The sequence below is a fragment of the Bos javanicus genome, chromosome 14 (assembly GCF_032452875.1).
Source record: "Bos javanicus breed banteng chromosome 14, ARS-OSU_banteng_1.0, whole genome shotgun sequence".
Taxonomy (NCBI): domain Eukaryota; kingdom Metazoa; phylum Chordata; class Mammalia; order Artiodactyla; family Bovidae; genus Bos; species Bos javanicus.
In genome coordinates, this window is record NC_083881.1 from 60,308,781 (window position 1) to 60,321,911 (window position 13,131).

The window sequence follows — 13,131 nt, forward strand, 5'->3', positions numbered from 1 at the left end:
TTTAAGACTGCCCAGTTTAAAACACTGAAAAATAAAAAAAAGGAGAGAGAGAGAATTGACCATAAGAAAACTAATGTTTGCTGCTGCAATAAAGTACCACAGACTGAGTGGCTTAAACAACAGAAATTAATTTCCTTACCATTCTGGGGGCTAGAAGTTTAAGATCTTCGGCTTGGCGATGTCAGTCCTTTCTGCGGCCACTGAAGGAAGGATGTTCCAGACCTCTCTCCTCAGCTTGTAATGCTTGCCTCTTCCCTGTGTCTTCACCTTGGGTTCCCTCAGTGTGTGTCTGTGTCCATATTTCCTGTTCTCACAAAAACCCCAGTCTTATTAAATGAGTGCTCGCTTCTAATGACCTCATTTTAACCTAATTAGCTCTTTAAAGCATCGTTATCTCCAAATATAGTCACATTCTGAGATACTGGGGGTTAGGACTTTAACATGTGGATTTTGACAAGGGACACAGTTCAGCTCATAACATGAAGTGATTCCAGGATCCCAGGAAGATGCCAAGTACTTTCATATATGTTAATTTATTTGATCCTCACCAAACTGCCACACTAGAGGGACACTACAATCCCATTTTGCAGATGAGCAAAACTGAGACCAAGAGCAATGACTCTTCTTGCACAAGGTCACCAACTAAAATGAACAAAATCAGAATTTGAATCTAGATCTGTGTGATCTACTTTATTATGCCCCTTCTATGTGTTATCCTTCTCAATTATTTTTTTTTTCTTTATAAGTGTAATGTTTTGAATCTGAAGTCCAGTAAGGTTCTACTCTGTCTTTCAAGCTGGGACAAATTTTTTTCATGAAAGTGTTTGGTCTTCTGTTTGGTAACCAATGCTTCCGCTCTTGGGCACCTATGCCAGCTTTTCTGCATCTTTCAACCTTTTCTAAAAGATGCCGTGACTTGATTAAATGCAGCTCCCAAACGTAGACAAGATGTTAACATCTGCTTTCTCACTTGCATTTAATAAACAGTGATTTTATTAGTGTTGTCTGGCCAGGGATGGGGGCAGTGTGGGTTGATCTGACATGTTTCATTATTTAGAAATCTTAAGAATCTCTCAGAGAGTAGAACTCCTTCAACTGGGAGATTGCATCATAAGTGCAGATTCTTTGTTGGTTTTGAGCCAAAGGATGGAGAAAGAAGGAGAGAACATGCATGGGGAGACAGAGTACAACATACTGTGAAGCTTGCTGAGGCAGTGGGAGGACATTAGTGATGGAGATGTACTATCTCCCAAGGGTTGTTGAAACCATCTGCTCTCGAATATAATCAAGAGAGAACAGATCTAAGACTTTTCATTACCAACCTGTTAAGTATAGTAAATCAAACCAGTAAGTGAAATTGGAAAATTGCTTAACCAAGTCCACAGATCTTATGGTTGACTTTTGAAAATATATATGCTTTTTACCAAGAAATGAAAAATAATACTTTTCCCTGCTAACATAGTGCCTACGTGTGGTATGTTATTAGTGTACTAGGGTTCTATAATTCTCATGTACCACTTACTCCTGTGTCATGGATGAATTAGTCTTATTGGGGGTCAATTTTTTTTCTTTCAATTTTTATGTGGTCTATTTTTAAAATCTTTATTAAATTTGTTACAATATTACTTCTGCTTTATGTTTTGGGTTTTTGGCCAATGACTCATATGGGATCTTAACTTCCTGACCAAGGATTGAACCTGTACCCCCTGCATTGGAAAGCAAAGCCTTAACCACTGGGCAGCCAGCGAAGTCCTGAATGTGCTTCTTTATCTGTCAAACCAGTGTTTGGGTTTCCATGAAGGTCAAATAAGATACATGATCTTCAGTCTACATCTGCAAACTCCAGAGAGCTATACATAAGTTATATTTTTTATTACTACTTTATTTTTGGCTCCCAAATAACAGAACCCACCATTATGCTGAATTATCTAGTTTAATTTTTCACTTTATAGATTACCTAGGCCCCTTGTTTTCTTTTCACTGCTTTCCTGCTGTTTAGCCTTTTGAAAGTGTCTTAGAACCATTGTGAAATACAGGGAAGAGTAATTAGGAATTTTTACTTTTTTTAAGTATTTAAAGATACTTAATGGGGAGTCAGTTGAAAATAGCCCTATTAATGGAGAGTTTGTTAAGTGGCATATCACATTTTAAAGGTGCTAAGCCCTTCCAAGGAAATGGCCTGTCATCTGGTTTCAAAACAACCCTGGCAGACTCCTGGTAGATGCTGACACTTTTAATTTTTCCAGAGAGCTATTAAAATTGTAGAACTTTTGGAACTATATTCCCATACCACCTTGATGGGCCAAATGATTGAACAGAACATGTGATAAGAATCTTTCCTCTGTGACGAAGCACCATGAAAAATCCTGAGTTGGCAACTTGTAAAGTTATTGCAGATCAAGTATCTGAGTTTCTCATTGTCTAAACTATCCGTTAAGAGTTCTCTTGGACTAGGAAGTTCTCTTTTACCTGCAAATAAAATACCCTGTCTGTCCTGTTATCTCTCCAATAAATAGTGCATTACCTCTTAGTTTAGGGCTTTCCCAGTGGCTCAGCAGTAAAGAATCTGCCTGCAGTGCAGTACAGGAGACACGGGAGATTTGGGTTTGATCCCTGGTTCAGGAAGATCCCCTGGAAAAGGGAATGGCAACCCACTCCAGTATTTTTGCTTGGAGACTTCCATGTACAGAGGAGCCTAGCAAGCTACAGTCCATGGGGTTGCAAGAGTCAGACACGACCTAGTGACTAAACAACAGAAAGTTCTCAGAGGATAAATTTCATTGACCATGGTTTGATACTGGGTTAGTTAAGAGGCAAAGTTGGTTAGGCTTCAAGCAGCTTTGTTTTCAGGGTTTTTCAAATTCCTAGGCTCACTGGAAGAAAATGGCTTGTTTGGGGGAGAAATGATCTGTGTGATAATAGTATGCTACGCTCCAATTCAGCACGACTCGGGCAGCTGGTGGCCATCCGCTGTCAGGACTCTCTGAGGACATCAGTGGATTTCAGTTGTATATCAGGATTTTAACTAAGGTCTGGCATCTGGTTAACCAGAGTGAAGTAACTGGGATGCCAGCTTCTCTCTTCTCTGTATTCTCCTTCAAGACAGCTTGGATGTGATCAGGTGGATGCCAGAGAATCTATTATAGTGCTGACAAATGCTAATCAGAGATAGGCTTCTGATTTTAAATTTAAATTCACTATGCGCTATTAACTTTTCTAATATTGTGTGCTTTTGATAGTCTCATTTGCATGATTTTATAAATATGCATTTCTGGCTACAATTTTATTATCTGAGTGTTCTTTTATTTAACGTTAAGCTTTTAGAGGAGGTTTTTTTACCTTTAGAGTGTGGAAAGATGATCAATCTATTTGTGGTTGGGCTCTATGTTGTCATTATCATCAGAGTAGTATAGTGCAGAGATTAGGATTGATGGAATGAAAACGCCTGGATTCAGATCCTACTTCCTCCCCCAACTTGTGTTGAGTTGTAGTTTAACTGTACAGAGGTTGTTTAACTCTACAAGCCTTAGCCTTGCCTTTTAAAATTTATTTATTTATTGAAATATAGTTGATTTACAATGTTGTGTTAGTTTCCAGTGTACAGCAAAGTAATTTAGTCATACATACATATATAGTATGTATGTATATTCTTTTTCAGATTCTTTTCCCTTCTAGGTTATTTTAAAATATTAAATATAGTTCCCTGTGTTATACAGTAGGTCCTTGGTGATTATGTATTTTTTATATATACTGGATTGGCCAAAAGGTTCATTCGGGTTTTTCCATAAGCTGTTAGGAAAAACCTGAATGAATCTTTTGGCTAACCCAATGGGAGTGTGCATTTGTTAATCCTAAACTCCTAATGTATCCCTCCTTTGGGAACCCCTAAGTTTTCTATGTCTGTGTATCTATTTCTGTTTTGTAAATAAGTTCATTTGTATCTTTTTTTCTTAAGAGTCCGCACAGAAGCAATATCATGTGGTATTTGTCTTTCTCTGTCTGGTTTACTTCACTTGGTATGATCATCTCTAGGTTCATCCGTGTTGCTACAAATGGTGTGATTTCATTCTTTTCTGTGGCTGAGTAACGCTCCATTGTATGTATGTACCACATCTTCTTCTTTCGTTTGTCAGTGGACACTTATACTGCTGCTATGCTTTGACTGTCGTTAATATCGCTGCAGCGAACATTGGGAATGCATATATCCTTCTGAATTATAGTTTTCTCTAAATATATGCCCAAGACTCTTCCTTTAATGGAGATAATAATAGCATTTTCCAGACAGGGTTTTTGAGAAGATTCCATTAAAATGGCATATATATCAGCCAGCTTTTGCTAGGTTATGCTCCAGTAACAAATTAACCTAAAATATCAATAGCTCAGAGCAGCAAAGATCTGTATTTCATTCATCCATCATCAGTTGGCTCTGCCTCTGCTCCATATTCTCTTCATTCTGAGACACACCTGAAGAAGCAGCTTCCACTGGTCTCATGACAAGACTCATTGTGGCTTTAATAGCTCCTGCCCAGAAGCAGCACGTGGCACTTCTGTTCATATTTAATTGGCCAAAGGAAGTCATGAGGCCAAGCCTAGTATCAGTGAGTGGGTGCAATCATCTACCACAAGCTGCAATGCACATTTACCATAGTAAAGGTTTTACTGACCATAGTAAAGGCTCAGTGAATAGGAGATTTTAGTTTTCAATCTAGAGCCACTGGAGAGGTGAAAGACAAAGGCACATGATGGTTTAGCTAGGACAGGGAGACTGATATTAGGTGTTTGTCAGTCAGATCTCTTAAGAGCAAATGGAGGTGCTGATCACTTCCTTTGAACTTTCCAGGGAAGGTGGTCTACGGAGAACCCATCGCAGCAGGTCTCGGCACGGATGGCACTCACCACTGGGATAGAGAATGGCTCCATGCCGCCCATCACGTTATGGGTCCACCCCTGCGACCAGACCCTTCAACGCCTGACTTCCTCATGAATCTATTGGCTAAGTAATCAATTAGCAGATGACTGTGAAGTGTTTTGCCAAATTAAGATGTTTTTCAAGTCTTAAAATGTGAAGGATTTGAGTATAGGAGGTTGTGTGATACCAACTTCTACTTGACCTGACAGGCCCTGGGAAGTCCTGCAGTTGGGGACCAAAAAGTATTGGCTTCATTACGTTATGATGTGGTGTCAAAATCTCTCCTGACCACAGTGAAATCAGATCATTTTTCCTGAAGTTTTCCTCTGCTTTGATTTTTTTGTTGTCTTTTCTATCTCTTGTTGCTTAGGGCCAGGTCTCTTCCGTATGCCCTATTTTTATCAGACAGAATATTCTTAAGTATTTTCCATGTTGATATAACCCAGGAATTGGATATGCCTGTGGTAGAGATACAAAAGATGATGATCTAGGGAAGAGCCACAGGTAAAAGACAAAATCCTGCCCTCAGAGCAGGTTATCCCCATGAAAGACCATTCAGACCATTTACAGATGCTTTTTGGCATGGGGGGGGGTGCATTATGATCATTTTTGTTGATGAATACACCATTCGTGGATATTTTGACATTCCCCATTCACAGATACTCAGATCTGAGTTAACAGAGAGCTTTTCCCAATAGACTGTACAAGAGTTCACTTGCCACTTCCTTCCAGCCTTGAAAAGCTGCTCATTCTCCATTGCGGTTTTCTGAGTTTCAGTTGAGAATGGGGTCAGGGTACCAGAGAAAGGTATGGTAGTTTCCTCCTGACATTTTCTATCTCCTCACCCACCCCTGCTCTCATGTGTGTCTCTTTTACAGCGATGACCTAACCACCACAGGGTCTGACAACTGTACTTTCAACAGCTGCCAGAAAGCTCTTGGGAAGGATGATTTTACTAAGATTCCCAATGGAGTGAATGGTGTTGAGGACCGGATGTCGATAATATGGGAAAAAGGCGTGGTGAGTGTCACGGAATTCAGTTTGTTTTGGTGAATTCTTCAATGAGGATCTGGTCTATTTTAGGACCAAAGTTCCAGAAGACTTCATGAGAAGCTTCTTGATTGTTTTCACAGAAGTGGCCACTGGGAATACTGCCGCATCACCACCTCCATGCCATCTCCCCAGATAATAAGGAAAAATACTTTTCTTCTCTGCATAGTTTAGAGGATGCTTTGCACCATGGTGCAGACATCAGAGTATAAGTTTAGATTGGGTACCAAGAGGATTGTTTTTGAAGTCTTTGAAATCTAATAGCCCTTCTATCTGATTTCCATGTTTGTGAATCCCAGTTCCTCATGTGTCACTGATATAAACACTTGGAATGATTGAAAAGACATGAAGGGTTTTTATTACATTTGTACCCCTTTTTCATATAAAAACATAAATGTCCCTTTTAAAGAACTTTTGAATATTATGGTTAAAAAGCTACTGTATGAGGTCACATAAATCATAAATCCAAAGCACAGACATTTTCTTTTAATTTCACAGTTTAGAAATTTCTACCTGAGGATGAAGAATAATCAAATGGCTAAATGTTCATACATGAGCCTATCCAGGTGGCTGACGAGTGTAGTTGTAAAGATCAGCAGTGAAGACTTGCTGGGTAGGACCTGAGGTCCCCAATGTCATGCCATCCTCATCCATCTCTCAGAACCCCTCCCTTCAATGATGTAGTAATCACATCTCTGGACTTTTTTTTTGAGGCAAAGACCCTTTGATAATTAAACAGACCTTAAGGATGCTCTTGCCATATAAGTGTGTATAGGGATAAACTCTCAACATTAAAAAAAATCATTTTAGAAGGATCACATCCCACTGAAATGTGTCCATATTAAAATCTCTTGCAGCAGACTGTCCATGACTGTTGGTTCATGTAGATTTTAGTAGAGCAAAAACTGAACCTCTTGGCTGATTTTTCTTTTTTTAAAAGTCTTGTCACCTGATTTATAGGCCTATCTTATTTTAATTCTGTAGTATTCTATATAATATCTACATGATTATCTTATACATCTTATCTATAAATCTTAGGTCTGCAGTAAATAATCCAGATCGTAAATGTAGCAGGTAGTGGAAGTATAAAGAATTGGAAGTCCTGTTACCAATGTTTAGCTCTTTTCTCTGTGATTCTGGGAAGAATGGGAAAAATTTGTGCAGATGTTTTGTTAAGCTGATAGGTTTTTGAAAAGTTACTTTCAGGCTTCCAAATTTAACCCCATTCATCCCCATCATTATCACAATGATTGTTTAAGATTTATCAGTATTCACAGATGTGTTTGGCCTCACAGTATACAAAATTAGGTGTGGTTCTATTTGGTTCTAAGAGATACAAGTCTCCTGCTTTTATCGATAAGAGATTTTTAGTGTTTTATGATTTATCAGAAAAAGAAATGTATTTTCTTCCTTGAATTGTTTTCCAGCACAGTGGCAAAATGGATGAAAACCGGTTTGTGGCAGTTACCAGCACAAATGCAGCGAAAATCTTTAACCTCTATCCAAGAAAAGGAAGAATAGCTGTGGGCTCAGATGCTGACATTGTGATTTGGGACCCAAAAGCCACAAGGTAAGCCTAAGTTTTTGTATTACTTGGCCTCTCCATGGAGAAAAAGCACTAACTTGCAAAGAAATTATTCATTGGCCTTAATCAGCCATTTCTTCTTCGGTGATTTATTTAGGCAGGCTCAGGTATTATAAGCACAGGGTACAGATTTGACTGTACAAACATTCTTTTGTTCTCTTTGGCATAGAAGATGCAAAAGTTGTGTTGCTTACCTTCTGTGGAAATGCATATGTGTATAAAACCAATGTGAATTTCCCAGTTCAGTGCTGGGCAAGCGCCTGAGTTCACAGGGAGGAAAGGTACAGAGCAATGAAGAAAAGGAAAGGCTTAGTTTAAAAAGGGTTGCATTGAAAACTCGAAATAATTATAGCCTTTTTCAAGCTTTCAGATAGAAAAATTCCAGCACAAAGGATGTCACTTTTAGCCACATTTTCCAGCTCAGTTCATCTTGAGCCTGTCGTTCCCAGTAGACTCCGGCTTTTTTGTTTCCAATTTCCATAATTCTATGTTAGTATGGCAGGTTTGGCCAATTCTACCAACTCAGAAAAGCATTCGGTAGAGACTGAAGCTTTGTTAATTTCTCCTGATAAGATGTTGATGCAGACAACATCTGCATCCTGATCGTGTTTTTCATAAACTCTGCAGCTGTTAATAGAGAAAACCCCACATACTTTCACATTGCACATGTGTGTGCACAAGTGCGTGTCGATGCACATGTGTGTGTGTAAATGGGGATAGGTAAGACCGTCTACTATTACCAAGAGACATTTGTTTAAAGGGTTTATGTGGTGGTAAACAAAAGTCTATGCAAACAAACCCTGTTTTATTGGACTTCAGACACGTGTTTTTAACTAATTGAGGGATTGTGGCAAACCTGCTTGGAGCAAGTCTGTTGGCTCCATTTTCCCAACAGTATTTGCTCAGTTTGTGCCTCTGCATCGTATTTTGGTAATTCTTGCAATATTTCCAGCTCTTTCATTATTATTGTGTTGGTTATGGTGATCAGTGGTCTTTGATGTTACTGTTGTAATTGTTTGGAGATGAGCTGAGCCAGTGTAAGACAATGAATTTGATACATGCTGTGCATGCTCTCACTACTCTACTCGATGGTCATTCGCTTGTATCTCCCCTGCTTCTTGCGCCTCCCATTCCCTGTAACACAACGGCATTGAAATTACGCCAGTTAATAACCCTATCAGTTCAGTCAGTTCAGTTGCTCAGTCGTGTCTGACTCTTTGCGACCCCATGAATCGCAGCACGCCAGGCCTCCCTGTCCCTATAGCAGCCTCTAAGTTTTCAAGGAAAGGGAACAGTTTCATGTCTCTTACTTTAAATCAGAAGCTCAAAATGATTAAGCTTAGTGATGAAGGCACTCTGAAAGCTGAGATAGGCTGAAAGATAGGCCTCATGCATCAAACAGCTAGCCAAGTGGTGAATGCAAAGAAAAAGTTTCTGAAGGAAATTAAGAGTGCTCCTCCAGTGAATACATGAATGATGAGAAAGTGAAACAGCCTTGTTGTTGATATGAAGAAAGTTTTAGTGGTCTGGATAGATGATCAGACCAGCCATAACAGTCCCTTAAACCAAAGCCTAATCCAGAGCTTTGCTGCTGCTGCTAAGTTGCTTCAGTCGTGTCCGACTCTGTTCGACCCCATAGACGGCAGCCCACCAGGCTCCCCCATCCCTGGGATTCTCCAGGCAAGAACACTGGAGTGGGTTGCCATTTCCTTCTCCAATGCGTGAAAGTGAAAAGTGAAAGTGAAGTCGCTCAGTCGTGTCCAACTCTTAGCGACCCCATGGACTGCAGCGTACCAGGCTCCTTCGTCCATGGGATTTTCCGGGCAAGAGTACTGGAGTGGGGTGCCATTGCCTTCTCCAATCCAGAGCTTTACCTCTCTTCAATTCTGTGAAGTCTGAGAGGTGTGAGGAAACTGCAGAAGAATATTCATAGTTTGAAGTTAGCAACGATTTGTTCATGAGGTTTCAGGAAAGAAGTTGTCTCCATCACATAAAAGTGCAAGGTGAGGCAGCACGTGCTGACGTAGAAACCACAGCAAGTTATCCAGAGAATCTAGCAAAAATATTTCGTGAAGGTGGCTACACCCCACAACAGATGGTCAATGTAAATGAAAACACATTATATATTCCTGATATCAGAAGAAGATACCGCCTAGGACTTTCATAGCTAGTGAGAAGTCAATACCTGACTTCAAAGCTACAAAGGGCTAATGCAGCTGGTGACTTTAAGTAGAAGCCAGTGCTCGTTCACCTTCTGAAAATCCTAGGGCCCTTAAAAATTATGCTAAACCTACTCTGCTTCTACTCTATAAATGGACCAACAAAGTCTGGATGACAGTACATCTGTTTGCTGAGTATTTTAAGTCCACTCATGAGACCTGCTTCTCAGAAAAAAAAAAATTCCTTTTGAAATATGACTGCACCTGGTGACCCAAAAGCTCTGATGGAGACTCATGCTGTTTTCATGCCTGCTAATCCAACATCCATTCTGCAGCCCATGGATCAGGAATAATTCCAACTTTCAAGTCTTATTGTTTAAGCAATACATTTGGTGAGACTATAGTTGCCCTAGATAGTGATTCCTCTGATGGATCTGCAAAGTCAGTTGAAAACCTTTTGGAAAGGATTCACCATTCTAGATGCTGTTAAGAACATTTTGATTCATGGGCTGTGGTCAAAATATCAACATTCACAGGAGTTGGGAAGAAGTTGATTCCAACCCTCATGGATGACTTTGAGAGACTCAAGACTTCAGAGGAGAAAGTAACTGTACATGTGGTGGAAATAGCAAGAGAACTAGAATTAGAAGCCTAAGGTTATGAAGTAATTGCTGCAATCTCATGATAAAATTTCATGGATGGAAAGTAGTTTCTCATGAGCAAGCAAAGAGAGTGGTTTCTTGAGATGAAGTTACTACGAAGGTGTTGAAATGACAACAAAGGATTTAGAATATTCTGTAAGCTTAGTTGATAAAGCAGAGGCTGGGTTTGAGAGGATCAACTCCAATTTTGAAAAAAGTTCTGCTGTAAGTAAAATTCAATCAAACAGTCTTGCATGATGCTGCAGAGACATTTTTTTTTTAATGAAAGGAAGAGCCAATCATTGCAGCAAACTTTATTGTTGCCTTATTTGAAGACAATTTCCAGACTTCTCTTGTGGTCCAGTGGTTAAGAATCTAACGCAGGGGACACGGGCTCCGTACCTGGTCAGGGAAGATCCCACAAGCTGTGGGGCAGCTACTGAAGCCTGCACGCCCTGGAGCCCTTGTTGTGCAAGAAGAGAAGCCACCACAAGAAGAAGCTTGCTTGCCTAGAGAAAGTCCTCACAGAGCAGTGAAGATCCAACACAACCAGAAAGAAATAAATAATAACAAAAAAGAAGTTGCCACAGCCACCGAAGCCTTCAGCAACCACCATCCTAATCAGCCTGCAGCCATCCACATCCAAGCAAGACCCTCCATCAGCCAAAAGATTAGGACTTTGCTGAAGGCTCAGATGATGGTTAGGCCTTTTTTAACAATAAAATAATTTTTCATTAAGGTATGCATACTGTTTCTTTAGACATAATGCTATTGCACACTTAATAGACTACAATATGATCATGACTTTTATTTGCCCTGGGAAACCAAAAAAATTCATGTGACTTGCTTCATTGTGATAATCGCTTTATTCCAGTGCTCTGGAAGCAAACCTGCCCTCTCTCCAAGGTATGCCTGTATTCTTCCAGATTCATTATTCATGGAGTCTCCTCTTCAACCACCTATTCGACCCCATTTCTCACATTCTGCAGTTTTCACATTGAAAAAGATGAATAATGATAGTGCAAAAAATTCTGACTGTGGATTAGAGAAAATTCTTAAAGGGTTGGAGAAGTAAGATATAAGTCAAAGAAATCCAAAGAGAGCTAGATCATTTCAGTACATCCTGCCAAGTAAAGATAACATTTCTCTGTGTTTCAAAAGGACATTAAAATAAGAAAAGTTTGTTTGTTTTTTTAAGATTCTGAGAGTCAGAGAAATAGAACCCAGTAGTTCATCTGCCTCCCTGATCACCACAGGCAAAATAGCTGAGAACACCTAAAAATAAAAAAGTATTGCAAAGAATGACACCAGCCAAACTAGATAAATGTAAAATAACCATAGTAATACATATCTTATTTTGGTGTAACACTTTCTTAGGTTATAGAACGTTTTCGCATTTCTTATGTGATTCTAAAAAAAAACCATCTGAAGTAGGCATAATAATTATTATCAATATCTCATTACAAATGAGAGAGTGGACATTCAGAGACCTTAAATGATATGCCTGGGTCCTGCAGCTTAGCATTGATGACCTAGGATCAGACCTACACAGCAGGCTCTCAGGCTGTGCTGGTTTTCATTATGCTTAGCCTTTAGTTATATACAATAAGCAGACATCAAGAGAGAAGACTCAGAACTAGTAATCAAAGGCCAATATATAACCTTTCCCCAAAAGACACATATATAAAAATGTAAATATTTAATTTTCTGTTATCATTACTGTTATAAAGTGAAGGACAGGTATTATATAAGAAATATTAGAGAACTGATAAAAAAAAAGTGGTAGAGAGAAACTTAAAAGCACAGAGGCTTTTTGGCTTGACCTTAAGTTAGTTATTTTAGGCTAGAAATTAGGGAAATTAAGCAAGTAATATATAGATCTTTAAAAAGAATAAGAACTTAACATCTGGATCATTATAGGCTATTACTCTGAAACAAGTGAATAGGAAAGGAAGGACAAAGAATGTTGTAGAAATCGGTAGCTAACGCTGGTGAGAGAGTGGTCTAAATTTATATAGTCCAAAAACATGACTCAAAGAGACATAATCACAGCCTATAAATATCTTCCAAGCAACAATATATGTGTAAGTAAAGGAAGCGAATTATTCACAACCTGGAGTTCAGGTCGTTTTTCTTTGTCCACTTGTCTAAGGAAGACAGTGCTTTACACCTGAGCTGGTGTCATTCTCAGACATTGTAAGAACCAAGGAGACTCCTAAGGCTGGTACCACGGGAGATAGATATCCCGGAGAAGGGTTAAAGAGAAGATCCACAGGGACTGGCCTGCATATGGCTGTCCACATGGCTAGGAATTAGGACAGTCAACACGCAGAGTGTTTCCATTTCTCTCTTGTCTTTGAGGGGCTTCCTTGGTGACTAGACGGTAAACAATCTGCCTGCAATTTAGGAGACCCAAATTGATCCCAGGGTTGGTGAGGAAAATGGGAAAGATTTTCTTCAGCAAAGATTAAATGAGAGGAAAAGTGAGGAGAACATTATTTCCTCACACTTTTAACTTACTGCAAGTTATCAATAAATAATTGTTGAAAGAATGAATGAACAGAGATGAATAAAGGATAAAGGATTTTCTGAGCAAAGGAGGAGGAACTGGATAACAGGTCTCCTTTTCCTTGTGTCCCCTTTAGTTTGAGGTTGGGAAGCAATTAGCTTTTTAAGCAACTCTTATAATAGGAAAAGAAAATGAAGTTAACAGAGAGCTATCTTCCTGGTTCATGCACGCATTCACTCAGCAAGGAGCGGCGCTGAGAGACAGGCATGAGGGTCAAA

At 39.4% G+C, this 13,131-nt stretch overlaps 1 protein-coding gene across 1 annotated transcript in view; it reads left to right on the plus strand.

The window, feature by feature from the left end:
• DPYS (dihydropyrimidinase) overlaps nt 1-13,131 on the plus strand; it is a 99,260-nt gene that overhangs the window by 46,434 nt on the left and 39,695 nt on the right. The window contains exons 5-7 of the mRNA XM_061439173.1: nt 4,841-4,997; nt 5,788-5,929; nt 7,387-7,529. Of these exons, the coding sequence (XP_061295157.1) occupies nt 4,841-4,997; nt 5,788-5,929; nt 7,387-7,529 (442 nt within the window). The remainder of the gene's footprint in view (nt 1-4,840; nt 4,998-5,787; nt 5,930-7,386; nt 7,530-13,131) is intronic.